General features: G+C 33.1%; 3 protein-coding genes and 1 long non-coding RNA gene across 10 annotated transcripts in view; 2 read left to right on the top strand and 2 right to left on the bottom strand.

The window, feature by feature from the left end:
• Nucleotides 1-20,001, top strand: part of LOC147409827 (uncharacterized) — an 86,666-nt gene extending 66,665 nt beyond the window's left edge. For all 3 annotated transcript variants that reach the window (XR_015175427.1, XR_015175424.1, XM_086431902.1), the window contains one exon: nt 19,861-20,001. The gene's annotated coding sequence lies outside the window, so the exon portion shown is untranslated. The remainder of the gene's footprint in view (nt 1-19,860) is intronic.
• LOC147409830 (uncharacterized) lies at nt 4,065-5,529 on the bottom strand. Its single transcript, XR_015175414.1, has 6 exons — nt 5,481-5,529; nt 5,264-5,395; nt 4,996-5,172; nt 4,695-4,903; nt 4,326-4,389; nt 4,065-4,241 (listed from the first exon to the last, which is right to left on the bottom strand). It is a non-coding gene; the product is annotated as an uncharacterized LOC147409830 (long non-coding RNA).
• LOC147409829 (uncharacterized) lies at nt 5,585-9,508 on the bottom strand. Its single transcript, XM_086432018.1, has 10 exons — nt 8,762-9,508; nt 8,043-8,675; nt 7,801-7,932; nt 7,462-7,707; nt 7,036-7,371; nt 6,848-6,949; nt 6,597-6,683; nt 6,108-6,236; nt 5,911-6,020; nt 5,585-5,645 (listed from the first exon to the last, which is right to left on the bottom strand). Exons 1-10 carry the CDS (start codon nt 8,762-8,764, stop codon nt 5,585-5,587), a joined length of 1,839 nt encoding a protein of 612 aa, XP_086288144.1. The 5' UTR covers nt 8,765-9,508.
• Nucleotides 14,328-18,965, top strand: LOC147409828 (putative leucine-rich repeat receptor-like protein kinase At5g49770). 5 transcript variants are annotated; one of them, XM_086431889.1, is made up of 11 exons: nt 14,328-14,935; nt 15,031-15,125; nt 16,050-16,150; nt 16,381-16,477; nt 16,798-16,918; nt 16,990-17,015; nt 17,154-17,228; nt 17,445-17,606; nt 17,706-17,780; nt 18,083-18,318; nt 18,684-18,965. In XM_086431889.1, the coding sequence occupies exons 3-7, from the start codon at nt 16,121-16,123 to the stop codon at nt 17,210-17,212; spliced, it is 333 nt and encodes a 110-aa protein (XP_086288015.1). In that variant the 5' UTR covers nt 14,328-14,935; nt 15,031-15,125; nt 16,050-16,120; the 3' UTR covers nt 17,213-17,228; nt 17,445-17,606; nt 17,706-17,780; nt 18,083-18,318; nt 18,684-18,965. The 5 variants fall into 5 exon arrangements, 4 of the variants coding, with proteins under 4 accessions (XP_086288015.1, XP_086288013.1, XP_086288016.1 ...); XM_086431887.1 differs by having other exon boundaries at nt 16,990-17,047; XM_086431888.1 differs by lacking the exons at nt 14,328-14,935; nt 15,031-15,125 and adding an exon at nt 15,154-15,931 and having other exon boundaries at nt 16,990-17,047.
• Nucleotides 20,002-26,280: the final 6,279 nt, after the last annotated feature.

Here is a 26,280-nt window from a genome sequence, read left to right as displayed (position 1 = left end):
TGTATATAGTGATTGATATTTATTTATATACTAATTGCATCAAATTTCAAATGCTTAATTGCAGTAGATACCACATGTTTTACACTCAAAATGGCATATATTAGACCGATTTGCGGAGAAATTTATCGATGGCGATTGTATGGATTTATGCACATCTCCTCACCATCGGTGGGGCCTATAAGAATGCACCTGTAAATACTCAATAGAATTGCTGTACTGTTCGTGAGGAACATTTGTGGATGGTGCTTCATGGTAAGGCATCCGGTCTTTATAAATTTCTTGTCATAGTGTGTGTTGATTCTAATGTTTAAGATAGAGAGAACTAGCTGACAAAACACAAGATACTAAGGTATTGTTCTGATATTGCACTATATGTCTATTGTTTTTATAAAATTAATGTTAGTGGAGAAGATTAAAAGAATGATTTTTCTTAGACTCAGATACTCAATCACTCATTAGTAAGGCTTCCGTTTTTTCAATATTTTTGTAACTGCTATGTTTTAATTCTCTATAGCTCTAGATTTTGTTAATTTATTGTTGTTTTGGACAGCACTTGCATTGTTTAATATGTGATTCAGTTGTGTGTCCATATATGATATGTTAAATTTGCAACCAAGATATGAGATCCAATTGTGTATGGCCGTACATGATCTTTTTCATTATATAACATCCCATGGTATGGATGTACGGTTACACATTACTTGGGCGAATCCTACTAACCAAAATTCGTGTAGTATACCTATATGCATGTAAGATGCTTTGATTCTGATTTTTGAAACATTTATAAGTGAGTTCTATGTTTCAGTGATTTGTTAAGATGCACGTATTTTGCATACAAGTGTATCACACACAACAAATAGTAACATAGGAAGACAATCAAAATAGTTCTGATCTATATCAAAAGGCACCTTATGACATTGGTAAAAATACTTCTGATCTAATGTCAGAAGGAGCCTTCTGACATTGACTAACGTATTGTTCTGATCTAATGTCAAAAGATGCCTTTTGACATTGAATAAACTATTATATAATAATTTTTCAAGCATTCTGTGTGCATTATGTTGGATTGCGTATTATGTTTATCAGGAACATTTCATATGTCCATTTTTAAGAAGAGATGCAGTCGAAATTTCTATAGAATTATATATCTTCACAAGAAATAGGATGGTCACTATGATGAGAAGATCATCCTCACAAGAAATTAGCTCAATCTGAAACTTATAAATCCATCAATAGTGATTTACAAATTATTAGACTAACTTTTTTCAGGATGATCTTCCCATCATAGAGATCATCCTCATAAAAAATCAGCTCAATCCCAAACTCCTAACCCATATTTTGAAAATTTATTAATGTTACGTTGTTTTTACTTATGTAATTTCATATGGCAAACCTTGATCCGTTCCCTAAATATCAGCTTTGCAAATATATATTTATAAGGGTAATTTGATAATTTTCTATGCATTCTGCGTACACTATCAACCTTAACTATATTTGACTCATCTACTTTGATTGTTTGATGCAGATTTGAACTATGTGGATGCTCAAATTCAATTTTATTGGTGTTAGCTATTGTTTCTACTTCTACGTGGCATTAAACATGAGTGGATTCAGGCACCTATAATTGTTTATTTACTACAATGTGCTTATACTCTATTTCTTTTTTATGCTCGAGACTATCGGAGAGAGGTCTTTAATGTTATTGATATTATTAAGGTTTATCAGGAACATTTCATATGTCCATTTTTAAGAGGAGATGCTGTCGAAATTTCAATAGAATTATAAACTTTTTAAAATTAAAATATATTATATATATATCTATCTGGGGGTGGTTCAGGATTACTGAAACAAAGACCAATATCACTGCTGAAAGTCATTGCCGTTTATGGAGAAAAGAAATGTGTAACTTTATTCCATATAACAGTATATTTTTTAGTATATTTTGGAATGTGAAACATTTTTTGCATGTACCTTTGGGGGTTAATTTGCAAGCATTGCCGTTTATTTAAAGAGGTTCTAAATTTTGTCATTGTGTGTGAGTTGGCCAACATGATTATTACCAAATACTACAATTTCAATCTTGAAGTTTTAAAGTTCTAGTAGAACCGATGCACTTAATTGCGATTGTCAAATAAAAAAAAGTTATTTCATATGGTATATTCACTTACACGGTTTAAAATTTTGTAACTTGTACAAGGAATCTAACCTGGTTTTAAGGATTCTATTTTTAAGGACTCTAAACTAATGTACCATTAGTTTTATGGTAGGCATCATTTTTAAGTAACTTTTATTGAAGTTAAGCCAGATCAAATAAAAATTTAGGAATTGATGTCTATTTTGAAAATTTGGCAATAAAAGTTTAAAGTGGATATATTTTTCCGAAACTATTGAAAGGTCTTCCAAAGATTTGTTTTCAATTTTTTCCTCAATATTTACAGACTACTAGAAATCATGGAACGAGAGTTATGGGATTGAATAAATAAAATTATTCAATATTTAAGTCAAATCATTCACTCAGATTTACAAAGATGTTTGAAAAATATTTTTGTCCCGAGAATTTACAAAAGAATCAATATGTCAAAGATGTTAAGTCGAATCATTCACTCAGATTTACAAAGATCTTTGAAAATGTTTTTGTCCCGAGAATTTACAAAAGAATAATATGTCAAAGATGTTAAGTCGAATCATTCACTCAGATTTACAAAGATCTTTGTAAATTAAATTTATCAAGGGGAAGAAAAATGATAATTCCATGAATTTGGTGATCTTACCCGTCATCGAATTTGGAGGTTTACAAACAATAGCACAGTCATCTAACTTACCAATCACAATAAACGAAAAATAAAAAAAACAAAATAAAAAATAAAAGATAAATCATAAAACAAGTTCATATTTCATATTATGTATTGAAATTCCATTACTAAACAAGGTCAATGAGAAGCAATAAGACACTAACAAATGAAATTGAATCACATAATTATTTACAAATAAAACACAATCAGAAGCAAATGGTTATGATGCCTTTCATATCTTTTCCTCACGGTTTACATTTTCCCTACATTGCCACGGTTCTCTCCGCTATATCGTGTCCTCTTATTTTCCTCACGGTTTACATTTCCCTACATTTCCACTGTTCTACACTCACACCTTTTCAATATCACAAGACTCTTTGAAAGTTTCAAAATCTTCACAAACCCCACATGGCAAAGAACTCTACATCAGTTGGAGAGTAATATTTATGGTACAACGCACTCCTCACCAATCCAGATTTCTTTTGCGTACTGGGCGATTGTCTGGTCACTGTAGAATTAACATGCATTGCTTTCGCAACAACATATTAACCGATGAAATTGTAACAGAAAAATTAGCAATTTCTCTCAATGGCCCACCAATTCCACATCCCATGGCCAGCACCTACAGTGACAGTCGAAAAGTTGAACTCCAAAATTTTCCCAAGATGAAAATATAAAGCCTTATAATGATTGTAAGTACATATGAATGAAACAAACCTTTTGGCCATGTTTTAGGCCTAATTGTAAAGCAAGAAAGTGCTCATGCCGTTTGATACTCATGCATAGTGCTCATGGATTGTTCTAAAGCAGCAATGGGTTTCTCAGCCACTAAAAGGACTCATAGGAAGGCTAAAGCCCAATACATGATTATTCTGACAAACACATAAAGATGATCTAAAAGATCCTCTATTGCCTTGTCAACTTTTTAAACGCTACATAAATTGATGAAAAATAATTTACAAGCGACACATTTAATATTGTGATGAAATTAACCAAACTTAGTTTTTCAACAAAAACTTTAGAATCTAAACATACTTACTTAAATTCTCAAGTCTATAGTAACAAAATTAATCTTCAAAGTCAGAAGAACTGTCATCGTCTTCATCCGACATAGCGTAAGTAGATGCATAGTTGGGATCGTTATCAACTTCATGTGATGAAATTTTTAGAACTCGTCTACACATTCTTGATACCTCAGCTCGTAACCTCATAACTGCCGCATGGAGTGAATATAGGTTATGACGCGGCATCGAAATCGCACGTCTTTTGGGATAGGTACTTGCACAAGTTTGGATTCTTTAATCAATTTCTTTGAATCCCTCACAAGTAGAATCCATTCGCGTTCCAGCATGTGCTTTCTATATGCATCTCCCGTCCGAAATCCACGACGCATATTCTCATCGTGATTCATTGCAGCTTCTAAATAGGAATAAAATTTGGATTCTTTCCCTGAATAAGATTATATGATGAAGGTGAAGTCTATAACTATTAATGAAGCTATTAAGTGCATTTACATTGATATTTAATACTTACGAAATGACATTTAATTCCTCATGAATGCTCATGTCACCATATTTTCTTTTGCCCACCTAACTCCCTACACAGAAATTAATCAATTTATCACTTTATTTATTAGGATCAATAAATGCAGATTAACACTGCTACATACATAATATCCACATGTCTCAAAAGGTGGATACTATGTTTAAGGTTGATTGGACGTGAACTAATAGTTTCAAATAATAGATATTGCTTACCAAACTTCATTTAACTCATCATGAATGATTGTGTCACCATGCAACTATATTATACTATTTAATTTTGTCCACATAACTCTTTACGAAATTTTATGTATAATCTATAATTTTAATAGGGTCAATAAACGTAGATTAGGATTTCTACCTTAAACGTGAAGACCATAACTTTGCATTTTCCAACATCGATCTTCCCAACCACCCAATTGGTTATGACTTCCAAATCTTTAATTCATGCACGATTACATTGTCGATAACAATGTAATGAACAAAAATAAGAACAAAAAACTTTTAAGGTAATGCCATCTGTATAACCACCTCAAGAATAGTCCGCAACCTGAAGTAGGACATATCTTCCTACAAAGAGTGATGTGTAAAACAATCATCAATCTTACTAATTGAATGTTTCCAAATTAAGTTAAAAATAGATAAATGGGATATAGTAGTACCTGATTGAAATTAAATTCCAACCCGCGGCTTGCGTAATCAATATATTTTAAAATAAACATTCCACAATCCCATGTATTGGTTTGTTTGGGAATGTTCTTACGATCGTAACAAGGCCAATGTGGGATGTCAATCTTCGCTGACCCCATCTGCTCGAGTACTATCGGGAAAAATTCTTTCTACGCATTAACAAATTATAATGTGATAAGTACTTGTGGAATTCCTTACTAAATTAGCGTAATAATTATTAAATAACTTATCAATACATACCAATGCTTTAATTTCAACTTTATAGACTGACATACAGTCCTTAGAGAGGGAATCCAAAAATTCTAATTTCTTATTTTTTATGTCCAATATTGCAACGGCCCAATGAGCGTGTGCGTGAATGGGAAAAAATACCTAGTGATTAATAACAATGTGAGAATGAGAGGTAATTTAACAACAAAATAAATATACGGAGGCACGAGACAAGAAAAAAACAAACCTTATCACAAGATGTTATATGATATTTAAGATAGTCAGGTCTGGTAAACGTTTTCAGGTTTTTATTTAGTTGGAATTTTTCGCCCGACACACTCTCAAAATTATTCAACAAGACCTTACCCACTGACCAGCCAGAGTAATCTTCTTGAGCTTCCTTAAGTAATACCTACACCGATTAATGAAAAAGGCTTTATAAAGATATATACATCTAACTTAAAGATATGTAAATGATGTGTCTATATCAATTGGACGTACAATATAAATTGGACTAAAGAAATGACATTTGAGAAAATGATTTGGATGTTGCAACTCTCTCCTTTTAAGAAATTTACAATATCCATCGATTATCTGTGTGGCAACAAAGTCAGAGAAATCTTTAATCATTCTAGAATTCTCAAAAAAATTAAAATTAAAATATGGAAAAATGTTACCTGATCATCCAACCACCCAAATTTATATCAGCGTGATGTGAATTTATCAACGTTAATTCTTCGTTGGTAAAGGGGCGCTTAGGATCATGAAAATAATTACGAGCGCATCTCTACAAATTAGTACGTAAAATAATTACATATCATTCATAATAATATTAGAACAAACATAATCAAAATGAAATCTGAAACATGCATACATCCCACTTCAACTCTTTGCATATCTTCTTCTTTTTTCGTATATCTAAGGGTGCATAGGGTGGCTTCAAATATACTGAAGGTTTCACATCTCTTTTAGACTTCACAGGGTTCATGGAATACCCACCCTCCTACAACAAATGACAACATTGCATAAATTACTCGTATTCGTATGGTACTTCACACCTTTAAAATATGAAGTTAACAATTACGTATGAATAACGAACTGATTGTATTTAAATTGACCATGATATAACATTTCAAATAATATATTTTTTAAAATTTATACATCTTATTCGCTAAAGAAATCAATTGATACGAGGATTAAAATTTTCATTTCATCCTAACAATTTAAACGACATGCAATAAGAAACTGTAAATGTGCATAGATACACATTTCAAATCAAAGAAATTGATTGAAAATCTTACAACATAATAAATATACCGGATAAATCCCAAGAGGGGATATTGTAAGACAAACGACCACACACCTTTTGATCAAAATCAGATGAATTCCCCCTAGCTAGAATGTTGTTGTCTTCAGACTCTAGCTTTATAAGAGGAGATGAGGATTCAGCCTATAAAAAATAAAAGTTAGACAGGTATTATTGAAGATGCGTTTATTATATAGATAACAATTTCCTAACCAAAAACATATAAGTCTAAAAATTAGACAAAACATGAAGTCGAATGTGAGTGATTTTTTCTACATTAAAATTTTAAATATTAAGTATATACATACCTTATCAGCGTCGAATTTGAATTCTGAATTTTGTTCATTATTGAGATAATTACTTTTCAAAATATTAGGCGAACTACGTCCGTTATCAACTTTAGTAGACAGCTGAATAAGAAGAATAGAAAATGATCATAAAACCAACTCACATGAAATATTTATTGAACATTTTAAATATTGTTCATGCAAGGTACCTTGTATTTTGTGGATGAAGAGAATGATACTTCAGGTGAATGGTTCATTGGCATTGTTTCAGATGTCTTTTTAGCATCGATTCCAATTTCTTCTTCGTAAGGTGGATACTCATTTGTGGAAGTATTCGTTGAGGGAGATGCCTTGTGTATACCAAAAGGAACACTAGAGCCCATTGTCGGAGGCGATGACTTAGGTATACCTAAAGGATCGTCTAAGCCCTTGGTAGGGGTCGATGCCTTAGGCATATCTGAAGGATCGACAGAGGTGTTGGTATGGGGAGATGACTTGGTTTTCGAAGGTGCAAAGTCCGAGGCTTTATCGAATTTAACGTTATACTGTTTGATATTAAAACAAACATTCATAATGATTTCGAAGTGGATGTAACCTATTATGTGGATTTATCACATATAGTAGAGAAACAATACCTTAGGGCCAGATTCATTATATGACTTCAAACATTTGATGTCCTTTTTCAATTCTTGGATAACTTTAGAATGATCTTTCAACTTCTGTTCCATCACCGTCATTTTCTTCTTCAACTTATCAACCTCCTCTAAGTTTTTCCTTTTAGACCGAACACCATTTTCCTCTTTCCTCTTATAACCCTTACAAAATGGAGCAAGAACAGCCTCACAAAGTTCATGATCGGTCAATTTCAACTTATTGATAATCTGTTAAAGATGATACATGCATATAAAAAATTTGTATTAGATGGAGGTATATATATATATATACGATTGAAATCGTAGTTCAATAATTCATACCGTGCAATTGACAAACTTATCGACGTAAAATTGTCGTTCCTCATTTAAATAATAAGGATACTTCAGGTACCTTGGAAAATGATTGGCAAATATGCGGGGGGCTATTACAGGTATATGTTCGAATGCCCATACCTACAAGTGCATAAGAATACAGGACGAGTGCTTAAATAAACATCAATAGTTTATAAAAGTAGTACTTCGAAGTAAGATTAAATTAATAACTCAAATTTTTCTTTACCTACCTGAAGCACCAATGCACAACCATAGAAATGTACATGTTTACCAGTTTCCTTAAACTTCGTCGCACAGATGCGTAAAGACTTTAAAAGGTGGTTGTGTACTAATCTGCCCCATGGGATCCTATTGAAGATCTCATCGCACCATACCATACTTAAAAGTTCTTTGTTTATCTTCAGTCTGTCCTTAGGAAGTAAAAATGTAATAACTATGTATAATAAAAATATTTTTTTAAATTCAATAATATTTTCATTTTTTAAGACTGTATTAAGTATAGTCTCAAAAGAATCTAAGGTTATCTCTGTTGGCACGTCAAAGTACTTATTCCAAAATAATTGTACACAAAGCTCGTCTTTCTTTGAGAGAGAACCGATTCCATCACTACTATACAAACCTCCCAAAGCTAATATCAATGCAACCTCACCTTCTGAAATAGAAATATCTTTAATTTCAAATGAAAAATAACCATTTTTAGGATTAAATTTCTCTATGAGAAGAAAAATCAAATTGCTACACATTGGGACGCGTGGCATAGATAGTAGTGGAGCAAAACAAGTAGAATTTAAACATGTCTTCTGCTCAAATGTTAAATTTGAGAAGAATTGTGAAAATCTTTCCGCGTTACACACAACACGTGCCTGCAAAATATATATTGCTATGTCATCGTATTTTTCAAAATGTAAAAAAATATGATACTTAATGTCATAAAAAGAGGATAACATACCATGTCAATGTGGATGAAAGACTATTTCCAATACGATTGACCTAACGTAGACCCATTCAAAATAATTAATTAATTTCATAAGCAATACAATATAATATCAGAATGATACTTTTGACATTATATCAGAATGTATTGTATATAATGTCGGAAGGAACCTTCTGACGTGAGATTAAAAAAACATTTAGACAATGTCAGAAGGATCCTTTTGACATTAAATTCATAACAAAAATAAATTATATCAAAATGATTCTCTATGTACAATTTACATTTGACTAAAATAGTTCTGATCTAATGTCAGAAGGCTTCTCCTGACATTGGTTAAAATAGTTCTGATCTAATGTCAGAAGGCTCCTTCTGACATTGAGTAAAATAGTTCTGATCTAATGTCAAAAGGAGCCTTTTGACATTGACTATAATAGTTCTGATCTCCTTCTGACTTTTACTAAAATAGTTTTGATCTAATGTCAAAAGGAGCTTTCTGACATTGAGTCAAATAGTTCTGATCTAATGTCAAAATGTGCCTTTTGACATTGACTAAAATAGTTCTGATCTTATGTCAAAAAGCACCTTTTGACATTGACTAAAATAGTTTTGATCTTATGTCAAAAAACACCTTGTTACAGTCCTTTCATTATCCTGAAAATATCATGGTTTAATGATATGAGGACTACATCTTTTTTCCCCTAAACGTAATTAAATTCATCAATAATAAACTTTCACTATGAATAATTTGCATTCCATTGGTAGAAAGAAAAAAATTATAAATTAAAATCAAATAAAATTGTCACCTTGAAGTATTCAATTTTTCCAAGGTTCCTGTTGAAAGAGATTTAACAACAAGCAAATAATGATAATAAAAAGTCAAAAAAGAATTTGGACAAAATATTATGGAAAGTTTAGGGTTCGAATACTCCAAAACACAAACACAAACACTTTCGATTCAATTTTCTCAAAATCTCCACAACGGAGAGAGATAGAAAGAGACTTGAATCGAAATTATTTTAACAATCTCCACAACAAAGAAAGACAAATTTGGAGAAACTTGCAAGTTTCTCACGTTCTCCACAAAAGAAAGAGATAGAGAGAGGGAGAGGGAAACTTGCAATATTTTCTACATCTCCCCAACGGAGACTCCACAACAAAGAAAGATAAATACGGAGAAAGTTGCAAGTTTCTCACGTTCTCACAACGGAGAGAGAGAGAGAGAGAGAGAGAGGGTAACTTACAATGTTTTCAAGATCTCCCCAATGGAGAGAGAGAGAGAGAGAGAGAGAGAGAGAGAGGGTAACTTACAATGTTTTCAAGATCTCCCCAATGAGAGAGAGAGAGAGAGAGAGAGAGAGAGAGAGAGATGGAGGTGGCACTCTTCGTCTTGGACTTGTTGCAGAACAAGGAAACCCTTTCAGCTGAAATTACATACATTTTAATGAAAGAGGCGAGGATAAAATGGTAATTTCAGTCAAAATTAACAAAAGGGCATTTTCGGAATAAAAAAGTAATGGATTACTGTTTTTACCGTTTTGGTAAAATAAATTAATTCCGAAAACGGTAAATTTACCGTTTTCGGAATTAATTGCTACAGTGTACCGTTTTGGTAAATATTTTCCAAAACTGTACCGTTTTGGTAATTTTTTCTAAAATTTTTGAAGTAATGCATGGGAAAACCAGCAGAAAAAACATGCACAAAGACCTAAAAAAAAGAAAAAACATGGACAAATCATATGAGAAGGAAATGTAAAGAGATTTTTATTATAAAAACTAACTTTTACAATGGAGGGTAGAGATTTCTATATGAGAAGGAAATGTAAAGAATAAAATGTAAGAATGGATTTTCATCTTGGTATAATTTTACTCACACTTTTTCATCTTTTCCCACTCACTTACACTCTTTAGTATAGTTTTACCCTAAATCATTCCCACTATGTTCTTCTCTAGTAGTGTTTCATCAGATTTTTATTTTTTGAAATAGACCAAATTATAAATGCATTCTGAAGAATCCTAATGACTCAAATTAAAGCCTTGTTTTCAAGTTAAAACCTACTTATCATAGGTAATTTACTTTGCCTAACATTGGAAAACACAACACTCCAATGCTTGATCACAATACCAAACCAACTCAGATCAGAACCAAGTCTTATGGATCTTCCTCAAACTTTGACTTACTTGTGGTGATCTTGTCAGTCCTATTATCACTCATACTAAGAAGCAAAGAAGTTGTGCAAAGAAGGAAAATGGACTACTTACATGATACATAAAGAGCGAGCTATACAACAAAAGTTTAGGAGATTTAGTTCAACAAAATACTGTAAATCAAAATTCAAGTTATGCCAAAAACAACACGAAAAGGGAAAATCAGAACTCAAAAATTCGTACATTTTCACAGTAGGCGATCAAACAGAAACAAATAAAAATAATTATGTAAAAAAAATAAAAATGAAAAATAAAGAGGGGTGACTACTTACATGATATATAGAGAGCGAGCAATACAATGAAAGTTTAGGAGATTTGGTTCAACAAAATACTGTAAATCAAATTTTCTGAAAAATAAATAAATAAATTCAAATCAGCATTGTACCCGAATGATAAATACAAATGAAAAAATCATTCAAAACCAATTGATATAGAGAAAAAGACAAAAAAAAAATACAAAATACAAAATAAAAAAAATTACCTGTTCCAACTCTCGATAGATTTGGGTTTTGAACAAAAACCCTCCTTTCTTCTTGTTCTTCTTCTTCAACCTTGAGAAATCGTTAGAGATTGAGATTTGGTTCTCTCGGATCAACAAAATACTATAAATCAAATTTTCTGAAAATAAATAAATAAATAAATTCGAATTAGCGTTATTCCCCAGTGATAAATAAAACTAAAAAATCATTCAAAACCAATTGATACAGAGAAAAGGGAAAAAAATAAAAATTACCTATTCCAACTCTCGACAGATTTGGGTCTTGAACATAAACCCTCATTTCTTCTTCTTTTTCTTTTTCTTTTTCTCATTTTTCTTCTTCTTCAACCTTGAAAATTGTTAGAGAATGGGCGCGTTAGAGAATGAGATGGAGATATAGTGTGGGAGTGGAAGAGAGGGAGGGAGGAGAAGAGGAAACGAAAAACTTACTGCCAAATTGGAGACCGTGAAGGCGCCATATTGAAGACGTCTCGATTCTTCAACTTTGTAATGGTGGAGCCTCGATTTGGATATTCTAATGGCGGTTCAGAAAATGGCCGTCGGAAACACCTCCAAAAGATCTCGTTTCTTCCTTTTTCAATGGCGTTTCCAACAGAAATGCCTCCAATCGATGTTCTTCCACGGGATTTCCAACGAAACTGCCACCAAAAACCCATTTCAATCGGCTTATCTCGACGCTTCGACGAAACCGCCCGAATATGAGCCTCTAAAAGCCCTAATTTTTGTAGTGGATCTTGAAGTTTAATAATATAGACATTATGACCGGGTAGTTATCTAAACTGGCATTACACAATAATATATTATAGCATTTGAACGACAAATATATAAAAAGCTAAAAACAGATTTTATACCTTGAGGCTCAAGTTCGGTGCATCATGTGCACGCATAATAATGCATGGATCAAGAACAGGAACAAATAAATAGTCTGCTTCTTCACCATTTATTGTTTGATAGCTGCTAGCGTAAAGTAAAGAAATCATTATCAGAACAAATCAAAAGTGATGCCATTATCAGCCCAACTTAAACAAAGAAACCTCTTCGGCATGTCTGCTATCAGGTGGCAAAATTGCTCATGGAGGAGCTTCTGTTTCATGCTTAGCTGATTAATGTTACTTCTTTTTATTTTTGGCTTTCTATATATGTGTACACGTTACGATGTATATGAGAAAAAAGCATGTCTAGCATTAGTGGTGTCATGGAACAAGTTGTGTTTCATGCTTAACTAATTGAATTTGTGCTTCTTTTGTTATTTGCCACTTGCACTTACCTCCGCCTCAGCTTGAGAATGCTCTAAATAGACATGCTAACCACAGAGGTTCACTTGCTGGTTATGCCAGCCAACAAGATCTCCACTACCGCGGTAATTATTTTACTATTGTATGTTCCAATAATCCTTCCATGTTTCTATAGTGTATAGGGATACAATCTGTATTGAACTTAGGATCAGTGTGAACTTTAATAACGAGAAGTAATTCCTGTATCATCATTCCATGGCTAGACCTTTTTTGGTGCTATGTGGACCTTAAGTTTCTCTTTTGAAACCTAGATATGAACAAGCTAAAACAAGCCATGATATTAGGACCTTAAGTTTCTGTTCTGAATTAAGTTCAATGTGAACTGGTTAATCCTCTTTCATACCCTTTGTTGTTCAATCTAGGGAGGCAAATATAATTTTCTAGATAAGGAGGGATTTGAGTGATTATCCTCTAGCCTCTCTGAACCCATGTGAGCATGGTGCCAAAACTCGTCCGAGACCAAGACGTATTGCCTAAGTCGTCTCGGTATCAAGCATGGATGAGACGGACGGACAAGTCAATGTATTAGACGAGATTTAAAACCCCACGTTCATTTTTCTGATTGTTGAACGGGACGTCTCAAAGATATTGGACAACTCATCCAAGACAACTCGGTATTAGGCATAGATGAAATGAGATGTGAAATCGAATATTAAAACCGTGTATGTGAGTGGTTATCCTATCTGAATTTCTCCAATCTACCCGATAATAGAATTTTTGAACAATTAGATGAGATGATGTTTGAAAAACAATATCCAAATTATCGAATTATTCCTTGGTTATGAAATTGTGGAATTTTCAATCAGGTTGATTCAATGGTCTTATATTCATATGTTTTTAAAATTTTGTTCATATTCTAACATTAGATCCCGTCTTGCATGTAGATTTCTACGTCAATAATTGAATCAATGTGCTATTAGGAAATGTTGAGTTGTCTCAACATACCTTTAGTTACCCTCATGCCTTAATTGGGATTCTGTACTCGTCCCATTGTGGAAAATCTAGAGCTAAGGCAATAGTTCGATGCAAACTTTGGTGCTGGACTGTTTTCACTTTAGTTGTGAAATTGTTTCCTCTTGGTTTGGGGTCTCCTTGCATGGTAGTGGCAAAATCAGGTTGAAAAAGTAGATTGTTTATTGTTAAAATATATTTTAACTATTAATTTGGTTTTTTAACAGTTCTTCTATTACCTTTATTAAAAAGAAAATCTCCTTTTATTTTTTTTCTTTTTCTTTTTTTTTTTTCTAAAAAATCCTAGGTGATTGGAAACAAACAGTGTTAAATGGTCTTTTGATGGTACACAATGCTAATTTTATTTTTCAAAATAATAAATTATATATGGACGTCAATTTCAAGTTTCTTTACATTCTTATTTACTTTTTCACTGTTGAAAGTATGATCTTTATTAATTAAATTGTGCTTTTTGCTCAATACAAGGATATCCCAAAATTTTGAGGACAAAAGCTTTGAAGACGATAGAGCTTAATTGGATAATTTGCATTGACTTCACCTTTGTACTGTCTCAGAATTGTGCTTTTTATTGAGTTATTACTATATGATATAACCCAATAAAAATATCAATCTCTAAGAGACAAACATGTTTCCTTGCTCTTGATCGAGCTGCTGATATTCTGTTTCTAATCCTTTTATTTTGCCTACACAACAAAAATAGTAACTTTTAGCGACCCATTTTCAGCGGCGGCCAAAATAGGCGTCACTATGGAACTCAGTCTGCGCGCGAAAAAACGAAATTTCGCAAAAAAAAACTCTCGCCCTCTCCCTGTATAAACATATTTTGTGAAAACCACTCACTCTTTCTCTCTCTCTCTCTCTCAAGTTCATCACAGCTCCTCTAAATCTAGGGTTTCGAAGTTAATGGAGAAAATTTTCCAGTCTAATAGGTTCCTCTTCACATTTTCTGGAGTTTTGAGAATCGAAATCGCAGATTTCGTTGTTCTTTGATCGATGGAGGGAACGTCAAAGGAGCTATTTCTCTTCTCAAATCTGTAATTTCAAAGCTCGAAACCCTAAATTCATCTCCTTCAGATTCCAATTGGCCTCAACTCTCATCAACTTGGCCAATCTTTAGTCCTCTTGAGGTTTCTCTCTAAAATCTGACGAACTTCGAACTCGCACTTTTCTCATCAAACAAAGATCTCAATCAAACCAACCAATTCACCCTCCTTTAAGGTTAGGCTTTCTTACTTTCTTCTTCTTCTTCTTCTTCTTCATTGGTTTTTATTTTTAATTTTTTTGAATTTTGATAATTTTAGTTTGAATTTCAGGGATTCGGAGATCGTAAAGAAGGTAGATTCGGTGAAAAATGAGGTATCGACTTCTAATGCTTCAGTTTGCGATGCCTCTGTTTCGTCTGATGATGGTGATTTTTCTTGGTTTAATTTCATGTCTTTTGTTTTTTATTTCTTTTTTTTTTTTATTGATCTCTAGTTCTTTCGATTGATGAACTTCGATAATATACTTGTGTATGAAAATTCTTATTGTTGTTTCATGATTTTGATTTTTTTGGTGGAAATTTTACTTTGTGATTGCTAAACTCAGTGATAATCCTTGTTATAAATTTGTGTGTGTGTGTGTAAGCTGGACTTGAACCCATGACACAAAAATGCATTGTGGTATGTCAACCAAACCAAGCCATGGGTCCAAAGCCTTCCAGTGGGAGTAAGTCAGACCATCAATGAAGTAAGAAGATAGTAAGCCTCCCCGTATGGAGATGCGGTTGGTTTTCACAGGGGGAACGGTTGGTTTCAACCATTTGCAGAATTTTTGGGGATTCTGTCCTAGTTATCATAGTTTGTGTGGTTAACCCCCATTCAGGTATTATAGCCGTCTCCCATTTCCACAACATCCAGTAGAGACCAATAGATGTACCCTTTCACTTGCACACCCTCCCTGTTACACCCAAAAAATAAGAATTAAAAGAAAAAAACACCTTAGATTAATAATTCTATCTTCAACATCTGTAAACTAATTCATTATTTCTATGTTCTTGATCCATTAATGCCTCTGTCTAAAATGTTCGATCAGTTGCGTACTGTATGCTTGATTAATCAATCAGTCTACTAATTGAATGGCTCAGATGGTACAAAAGAATTTCATTTAAGGGTCTGGGGCTTACTTCACTGCTTCAAGAATTGCCTTGAGATGGCGAATGATGAAAATAGTTCGGTAATTATCGAATGTTACTGATTTTGATTTAGAATCATCAACAACACCTGCATTTAGCATTGAAAATTCTCTAGTCAGAAACATAAAGGTTGTTCTAATCCAACCTGTTTATATGCAGATCATCAAGGAATCATGATACATGTGTGAATACCACATAATACCAACCATTATCAGTGATGTGAATACCACATGATACCAACCATTCTCAGTGATGTAAAGGTAGTTCTGTTAAACATGAACCTATCAAATATGTATTCTTTTAAACATGAGGGGCTACAGCTTTCATTTTTTTTTTATAGAAAAAAGAATTTCTCTTGTTTGGGCCTGTAGAAATCATTATTGGTTGAAATGATTCTGTTTTTTAGAATTGGTTATATGCCAAAAGCAATTGTAATAGAAGTATTTTTTGAAGAATGTTTACCAACCAATCAAATACAATGATTTTCCAGACGTTTATTCGACCAATGGACCGAACAATCCAGGTCTCACTGCTTGCTCTTATGCTCCAACTCTCGGCTGTAATGGTGGTGACTGACATGTCGGATGGTATGTAGTATCATTGTCGTCTCTAGTTTGTCATCAATTATCCATTAGAGAATTCAAATATGGTATGTTTTGTGTTATTAGATCATACTTTGTATACTGTTGAGAACGCATTTGACACAAAGAAAAGCTTGCCAATTTGATTAAGTATATGTCATTGTTATGCCAGACATTTTGCTAAATCAGAGTCTTGACTCCAAAGAGAATCCCATGGGCATTTATCTTAAGATCTAATCAATGATCGATACTTGGCTTTAATTGATCTAATTCAGTTTTATGTGACTAGGCTTATAGTGTACACTCTTTTGCTTATCCTTGTATAGTTGCTGTTCTAAACTCCTTGAAGGATGTATGGGAGAACACTTCACCAAATTGGGTGGGTTCAGATCCTTGTGGTGATGATTGGGTGGGAATCCGCTGCAACAAATCACGTGTTATCTACATGTAAGTGCTTGTTATATTTAATCTTCCATTTCAAATACTTGAAATTCTGACCCAAATCAATTTCATCTCAGACAATTATCGACTATGGGACTGAAAGGTCAGTCGTCCAGAGATATTCAGACTTGTCCTGTATGTCTTCTCTTTGTAGTTCACTTTCTTCCCTTGTAAAAGAAGACTAATTCTATTTTAATTTTTCCGAATAGATTCATATCTGATTACCGATTGTTCCATGTAGGGATCCATCTTACAACAAGGGTCTTACGTGTCCTATTCCACAAACAATTGGGAGTTTAAAGAAACTGTCAAACTTGTGAGAAAATCATGATGTTTACTTCAAATCCTTTAATAGTTCTAATTAGTTTTCGTTGCATTTTATAATCTTGGTTGGCTGTGGTTTCTTTGGTCCAATCCGGACTCGATAGGCTCTCTATCTCAACTTATATTTTTGTAAGACTTTCAACTTTAGTACTAGTTTTTTTCTTGGTATATTGTTCTTAACCTACCTACATATTGCGATTCCATGCAGATCTCTAAATTCTAATAGCTTTAGTGGACATATACCTCCTTCAATAGGTAAGCTATGTACTCTTTTTTAGTTGGATCTGGCAGACAACAAGCTTACTGGAACCATTCCCATCTCTCGTGGGAATATTCCTGGTCTGGATTTGTTACGCAACACCAAGCACTTGTATGTATTAAGCCTTCTCTGTTCGGAATAATTTATTTCTCTTATTAGTTTTTTGTTGATGATAATTATTGATTTCCATTTTTGGTTCGTTCTTGACAGTCATTTCGGAAAGAATCTACTCTCTGGTCCCATCCCACCTAAACTTTTCAACTCAAACATGGCTCTCATACATGTGTAAGTTACTTTGAAATGGCTTGCCAGATCCATTTTTTTGTTTTTAACGTGATTGGATGTGCTACTGTTTTTCGTTATCATACCTAATCTAACAGGCATGTACCTCCTCAACTACATGCAAGTATGAAAAACTTTACAAATTATATTGAGATAAATATACTACAAGAGTGGAAGAAAAAAAGATTCTGTCCTAACCCAAATTCTATTTCTGAGAGAGAATTGTATTATCATAAGTTTTTATCTAATATCATCTAAGTAATGTTGTTCTTCATCACCAACTGAACATAATTTGTGCCTTGCAGAGACATGAGTAATACTAGTTTTGATACATCAGATGTTCCCCCATTGTTTTCAACCGTAGAGTCCTTGACCACATTGTATCTCTCTCCCTCTACATCTCACAAGATCTCTTACAAAAAAGAAGGTTTCAATCTATTTTCCTGAAGTTACAAATCTTGTCATGCAAGGCCATGGAAGACACTCAACTTCGAGGAGAAGTACCGCATCACATGTTCAGTTCCCCTCAATTACAAACAATGTGAGTATCTGCTGACTCTCAAAATAATGTGAAATAGTTCACAAATGAATCTAAGTGCAATGCATATGTCATTACATGTTATGGGCTAGATTTTCCATGATCTTTGGCACAAGTTGGAACATGTGCCAAAGATCTTATGAGGCTTTGTACAATCCCCAAAATTTTTGCGAATTTTTTTTCTTGATTTGTCCAAATTAAACTAAACTGAACCCCATTGCATAACTGTTGAATCCGAACTTGGTTGCTATAATTACCATACAAGGAAAAAGAAGAAGAAATTGCAAATCTACTTAAATGAACAATATGTATCCTCATAATATATAGATAAATGTTTGGAAGCTGATAGTTTGAAAATGTGATGACAGGAATTTAAAGCACAACGATTTAAACGGCACCTGAGAACCATTTGAAGGTCCTGATAAAGGAACTTGTGTTCTTATTCACATCTTCTTTTATGCTTTTAGTAGGTTTTATGTTGTAAGTTAAAATTGATGTTGTTATGTAAGAGTCTACAGAGAGGAGAGGGTTTTTATTTTATTTTTAATTTTTTTATAGAGTTGTTGTAATGAGGTGGTTGTTTTGCTTGGTTGAGACTTGAGTTGTATCAAAAGTTAGTTACTATGTACTCCTTCGTAATTTTATGAGAATTTCTAAAGTTAATTAGTTCTAGTTGATTATAAGTGCATCGTATCCAAAGATTGTTAAGTAATTGTGTTTAGTTAACAGATTGTATAAAAATAGGTATTTAATTACAAATAATTTTAAAATAAAATAAATAAAAAAATCTTATTAGCGATGGTCATTACCGCTATTATAGGCATTCAAATTGTATTTATAACTATGGTTTACATTTATAGTGACGGTAATACAATTAATTAGCGGCGGTTTTTGACCGTCACTATAGGGTTTAATATGGTTTTTATGGCCATCACTATTAATAATAGCGGCGGTTTTTTGATATTTGCGGCGGTTTTTGACCCCCGCTGAAAACCTAAAATTTTGTAATGTGATCTAGGTGAAGCAGCAAATTGTTGTACTTAGTTGCACAACCTTTGTAAGACTCTTTGGTCTTCTCCCAAGTTTTCATGCACCGGTGGAGACATGGTGTGGCTTTTAAGCTTCAAATCTAAACTTGATGGAGATGAGAAATTAATAAGATAAAATGAAGTAAGCAAACAAATGAATATGGTTTAAAGTGAAATTTTCATAATATTTCTAATTTTAACTATTTTTTTCAACATGTTAAGAGTTATTATTGTATTCGAAATCTATTAAGTCTTCCTCTAAGTACCTCTTTCAACCTGACACGCATGGGCTCCGACAGAATGAAACTATAAAGAAGTCTATTGTTCCTATTTTGTAGCATTAACATCAGCGATGCACCAATCCCTCATTGCATGAGTTTTAAGCATGCTGAATTACTGTATTCATGACATACCAGTTATTTAAAAGCCATGGTACTCATGATCTGCAAGTTGTTTTACCATGTATCTATACAATGTTACTCACTATATATGTATTATGTTTATCTATTTATTATAGGCCCACAATGCCCAACAAGTTATTGAAATTGACGAACTCAAGAAGGGGAATGAAATTCTGAGGAAAATGTTACAGGTAATTTTACCTCCCTTAAATCCTTCTTTTTAGATAACTAATATTGGCACACCAACTTTTACCATTAACACATCAATCAATGGCATTACATATCATGAGTCATATAAATATATACGAAAAAAGGGAGACATAGGAAAATAGAAGAAAAGAAAGAAGAGAGCAGATGTAACAGTAACAGACCTCACATATTTTTCCTCATCACTCTCGTAACCAATCTCTTTAGAACTTGTAGAGTTTTTCTCACACAAGGAAGGAAAGGAAGAAGAGTTATGCTTACTCTAGGATTTTCTAAATTTCAAATTAGAAAAGAAAATCCCCCAATCAACGGTTGATGCATGACTTCTTTTTTGTAATCCTTTTTTATAGACTGTGCAATTCAAATTAGGGGTGTCAATGGGTACACGATTTCCCGATGTACCTGAAATAGATTAATAGGTTTTGGGTCCATTGTGAGAGACCTTATGGGTAGTAATTTTAAGGACCCATTAACAATGGGTCTCCATCGGGTGCTCATTGGGTAAATACGGTTTTTTTTTTAATTTTTTATTTTTAAAAGTATGTTTATATTTATTATTCAGTAGTATAATTAATTAATAGTAATTAATAATTATGGAGAGATATTTTAATATTTAATATCTTATTAGACAAATAACTTACTTCTCTAGTCTCAACCCTTCATATTTTATAAACCTCTATACATATTCCCTTCTCTCCTCCTCAAATTTCAACTTTGAAGAATATAATCTTTTTACAGATGAATAATGCTGGAGTGACCTCAAGATTGTTTGCGATGACTTGAAAGTGTATGGGAACCATAGATGGTTTTCATCGAGATACGTTTGAAAAGTATTTGTGGTTCCTATCGACTTTCCCGTCAAGATGTGCGAAATGAGTTACAATCTTGAGGTCACTCCAACACAACTCTTGAAAGATTAAAATATTGTAAAATTCATAGTTTAATTTTCATATAATATTTCATTCATTTATTGTTGAGAATAAGTTTTGAACTCAAGACCTCTTGAGTGTTTTATTGTAAAAAGTAGTACTTTCCTTTTTTGGTAAAACATAAAAGAACTCTTTTCTTTTTCCTTTTTTGTTTTACTTTACTTTATTGATTTTGAAAGTTGTAAAAACATATCTTCTTTCTTTAGTCCCACATCGGGTAAATACAAGGAAAGTTCTCAACTTATTTATGATCCCTCTCTCTTTAATGCTTGAGTGTGAGAGAGATAGAGACTGGGCCTCGCGCACACATGAGGGCCCAAGGCACTATGGGATTGCCAACCATTGAGTTTGGGGCAAATCCGTCGGAAAACCTTAGTGCGCGTGTGAGCATATGATGTGCGCGCAGGGGGATGCAGATTTCGGAATAAGGCTCGTTTTTGCTAAACTTTTATTTAATCTCAATCGTTGGTTTGTGTTTTTATTTCAACTGTTGGTTTCTTTTTTACCATTTTGGACTACAATTGTGCACAATTGGGTCTGTTGTGAATCGATGGCTTGCTGTTTATAAAATTAGTTTTTTCCCTTTTATTCAAGTACAGAAAACGAAATACTTTCTGATCTCTCTTCTTCTCCGATTTCAAATTTTATGTTCTCTCCGAATACAAATCTTGCTGCTTGTGAAAAGTTTGATCTAATCGAGTTCGTCGTAGATATGTTATTTCCGAGTGCACGATTAGCAGACAGTGACTGTTGAATCTAGAACCGACTGCACTGAGGATTCAATCCTAAGGAAGCGAAATTGGTTTTAAGGACAGCGGTTTCTCGGTGCCTCAGTCACCGATAAGTTCTTCCAATTTCCTCAAATAATTAACATTATAATATTGCTTATAATTCATTGTTTCACAAACCAGAATCAGAATTTCTCCAACATAAAACACCCTGTTTAACGTTCAAACAGTACAAACAAATAGAAGAGTCTGACTAGGCTTACTAAGGCTTTTTGGTCTCATCTTGTGACATAAATAAACATGATCAGATGATTTAGGGTTGTAGAGGAAAATTTTCTTTGAACTTAAAAAAAAACATTAAAAAAAAGTTATTTTTCACACTTAAAATTTATAAAAAGTTAAGTGAAACAATATAAACAAATAGAAGAGTCTAACTAGCTTTACTAAGCTAGTTAGTATGGATTTCACCCTTACTAAGACTCCTTGGTCTCATCTTGTGACAAAAAAACACGATCTGATGATTTAGGGTTGTAGAGGACAACTTCTATGAACTCTGGAAAAAATAAAAAATGTTCCAAATAAGTTATTTTTCATTGTTGAATTTTAAATACATAGGTGTAAGTTCGGTAATTGTCCATTCTCAAAACCTTGGATCAAGCCCAAAATATCTATTTATTTGAATTTTTTATAAATGAGTTTTTGGATGAAATTTAGAGGGCTGTGGTATTGGATTTTGCTAATGTGGTAATCCATTTGAGCAAAATGACCCTTAAAAATTAAGTCAAATTAGTTTTTTATATTAACAGGTACCCAATGGGTATCGGGTATTTGTTGGATCGGTTCTGGTTCCAAGGATCTCATACTTGGAACCGAAACCGATGTTCAAGTTCGGGTCTGATTTTGGGTATACATGGAACCAACCCAAACCCAACACATTGACACCCCTAATACAAATGATGTATAGACATTATTTTTTGAACATCTTTATGTATTGAGCATCTTTAATTCCCTTTTTAATGAGATCTAGTCTTTTTGTCATTATAAATGTAAGTGGCAAACTATCTTTTGCAATGACTAGCCGAAGTTGGCATGGAAGGAAACTAGGATTATCGGTTGATCAAACCACTAAGGTCATATGTCCAATCCCAACTTGTTTGCAAATAGAAGGTCAGTTGTTACCATTCCTTTCATTCAATTTCTCTTTATTTGTTGGGCATGTTTTTAACCTCTAGCTATCTCATGCGTGATAAAACTCATTTCTCTTCAAGGTAAGTAAAGGAAAATGAAAGAAGAGAAGGAAAGTATAAACAAGGATCATTTGCGACCAAGAAGGAAATAGTTACCGAGAGGGTTGAAGATAAGCTACTGGGTTGCTTTATTGAGAAGAAGCTCTTTTTTTTCATTTTTTGTAAAAAATTTCGTCTTTACATCACTTTTTTATTTTCCCTCTCTTGGGCTTATGTAGGAAACGCTCTTGATAGGTGTATTGTTTATCATCCATCACATTTTTATAATGTGGGGCAGTGCCCATCACTTCAGACTCATTGCCATGACTTAAGGGTTAGAGAGATCTACCCAGCAGACCTAACTGTTGCAATTTTATTACAAAATCTCTCTTGGGATTCTGACAACTCCATGGGAACCTTACTTTATGTTGTTTGTTACCCACCAAACCTTAATTTATCAAGTTTGTTACCCACCAATCCTTAAGTGGGGATCCACGTCGTAAAATTCAAATTGACGCGGCTAATGTGTTGTTTAGCACACCTTTGTGGCATCCGAAAGACACCATGATCTAATGCCACAGGGGTTATACAGTACAAAATTCTAAGAATTTTAAATTTCTTTTTAAAAAAAATCAATTTTCACCATTTGGCAGTTCGATAGCTATCAATTTTCAATACTACAATCACGCTCAAAAAGGATTTTTTGTTTGTTTTTTTTTTTTTTTTTAACTTTTGTTCTTTTGAATCTAAGTTTTTCAATGAAATCCAGAAAGATGTGAAGTTGGATTTCCAATTTGATAATCCATGTCAGTCCACATAAAGTAATTTTGTTCAGTAACTAACTTGACAGAGTAAAGGAATTTTGTATTAAAATTGTAATGCCCGGTAAATCTCTCTAAAAGACATCCTCATCAAACTTCCACATCCACTCAATCGGATCGGTTCTTTGTGGCAGACAGTGAATCTATATGCAATGAAAAGTTGTAATCTAATAGTTGATTCATTTTGGTGTGAATAACTTTGACATTATTGTAAATACATGTAACCTAAAGAGAGATTATAAAATTACCACCATGAAGTATTGATGGAACTTTATTAATTTAAAGGTTTTGATTACAAAATGTTTTTATTATATCCTTAGCTACACTCGACATATTTCGATTCGACTTCATTTTCATTCTCCTCGATAGAGTGACAACTTTGTGATTATGATCATTGTTAAAAAGCGACACTTTCCATTTTACTGCATATTAGTCGAATACAATGTGCATGTATGCTTCACTTCCACATTTAAAAGTGTAACAACTTCTTGCAACTTTCTTCTTCTCCCTTTTATTCTCATCTGTCATTGCATCTTCTTTTGTCTTCGATATATGTTTGCCTTCATGTATGTAAACATATGTTATCCCAATCATTGCATTTGAACCTCGTATTGTCCTTGAATTATTTCGTACACGAATGCTAAACCCTTCCTGACGTCCGTATTCTTCATAGTATTTTTTTGCTCCCTCAGTTGAATAAAAAACCATCCCAACATATAGTGCATTTAACTTTCGAACCTTTTTATTAGGATTAAGGCAATCAACACATTCCCCACTATCTACTTCCATGATCGAAGATGATCCCACATTTTCATTCATAGGTACACTCCTACACTTGTTAACGTCAATCATATCCATAAAGAATTATCTAAAACAACTTAAAAAATTAACAAATTAATTGTTTTCGATGATTCGTCATAATCACATGCAATCTTGTTTATAACGAATAAGCTGTTGTAAGTTGTCGTAAATAAATTATTTTGACTCCTCAACTACGCACATAAATAAGCAAACACGGATATCTCCAAGCCAACAAGCCAAATTGATTACTAAAGCCTAATTCTTTCTCTATCTGCATTGTGCAAAAATAAATCTAAACCTCAAAGTATTTGCATAAAAACACAATTAAAAACAACTCACTTGATTACTGTAAATACAAAACCAAGCTACAGAGTATCAGTCAACCAAGAGAAAATATAAAATAGAATAAGTTGATATATGATTTGGATCACAATGAGGTGAAACCACAAGTTACAGAAAACATATTTATGATCAATCATTCTTGTTATAGTACGAATGGCGTTATAAAATTTGAATATTTAACTCAAAATTAGAGATTCTCTCAAAAACCTCCTTTGCAGAAGACATATTTAGCTCTCTTCAATTCTATGTCTTTCGAATTCATTAGAGGTGAAGTTTCGATTTTAGTTAAAAAAGGGGAAAAATAGAGGTGAAGTTTCGATTTCAGTTAAAATTTGAATCAAATATTTATCATGATGACTGCAAATCAAAGCACCATTAAAGGAGACAAACAATAAAAAAAATAGCTAAAAAAAAGGAAATATATATATATATATATATGGGTATATGGGTCCCATTCAGCACCCAACAATTTGCCCAACATGTTTTGTCCTACATGGGTTAGAAGTTTTGGAATGGGCTGATTTTTGGTGAGGATGGTGAGAAGACCATCCTCACCAAAAATCAGCCCATTCCAAAACTTCTAACCCCATCTCAAATGGTTTACAAAAAGTGGATGGTCCACGATTTTTCAACTTGTAAACATGGGGTTAGAAGTTTTGGAATGGGCTGAAAATTTATTAATGTTACATTGTTTTTACATATGTCCCTTGATCCTGACCCTATATATATATATATATATATATGGAAATGTTTAGCACCCAACAATTTGCCCATATACTAACATATGGGGGCGGTTCAAGGGACATATGGAAAAACAATGGTTTTTCAAAATATGGGTTAGAGGTTTTGGATTGAGCTGATTTTTTTTTGCAAGGATGGTCACTATGATGAGAAGATCATCCTTACAAAAAATCAGCTCAATTTGAAAATTCTAAATCCATCAAAAGTGATTTACAAATTATTGATAAAAATTGACAAAAAATTGACGGTCCACATTCTAAATCACTTTTAATGGGGTTAGAAGTTTTAGATTGGACTGATTTTTCTTTTCAAATGATCTTCCCATCATAGAGATCATCCTCACAAAAAATCAGCTCAATCCGAAACTTCTAACCCATATTTTAAAAATTTATTAATGTTACATTGTTTTTACATATGTTTTTTCATATGTCCCTAGGCAGTTTAGCAGTCCTAAAGTTTGCCAAGTATTGTGCCAAACATTTTCCAAAATATGGGTTAGAAGCTTTGGAATGAGCTGATTTTTTGTGAGGATGATCTCTATGATGAGGAGATCATCCGCACCAAAAATCAGCCTATTCCAAAACTTCTAACCCCATCAAAAGTGATTTACAAAAATTAGACGGTCCATGATTCTTCAACTTGTAAACTAGGGTTAGAAGTTTCAAAATAAGCTGATTTTTGGTGAAGATAATCTCTTCACCGTAGAGATCATCCTCACAAAAAATCAGCCTATTCCACAAC

The sequence above is a fragment of the Akebia trifoliata genome, chromosome 2, assembly GCF_017979445.1.
Source record: "Akebia trifoliata isolate Shusen 1 chromosome 2, ASM1797944v1, whole genome shotgun sequence".
NCBI classification, from domain to species: Eukaryota; Viridiplantae; Streptophyta; class Magnoliopsida; order Ranunculales; family Lardizabalaceae; genus Akebia; species Akebia trifoliata.
The sequence above is the reverse complement of the archived record's forward strand: the minus strand, read 5'-3'. Positions and strand labels throughout refer to the sequence as shown.

Excerpts from the sequence above, each read along its gene's own strand:
- LOC147409829 (XM_086432018.1), bottom strand. Across the intron at positions 7,933-8,042 it reads GTTGTGCATTGGTGCTTCAG|GTATGGGCATTCGAACATAT; the intron begins GTAGGTAAAGAA and ends ATGCACTTGTAG. Across the intron at positions 5,646-5,910 it reads TTGGGTGGTTGGATGATCAG|GTATTACTTAAGGAAGCTCA; the intron begins GTAACATTTTTC and ends TAATCGGTGTAG.
- LOC147409828 (XM_086431887.1), top strand. The coding sequence starts at position 16,121 with ATGATACCAACCATTCTCAGTGATGTAAAG. Across the intron at positions 16,151-16,380 it reads CCATTCTCAGTGATGTAAAG|ACGTTTATTCGACCAATGGA; the intron begins GTAGTTCTGTTA and ends ATGATTTTCCAG. Across the intron at positions 17,048-17,153 it reads GAGATATTCAGACTTGTCCT|GGATCCATCTTACAACAAGG; the intron begins GTATGTCTTCTC and ends TGTTCCATGTAG.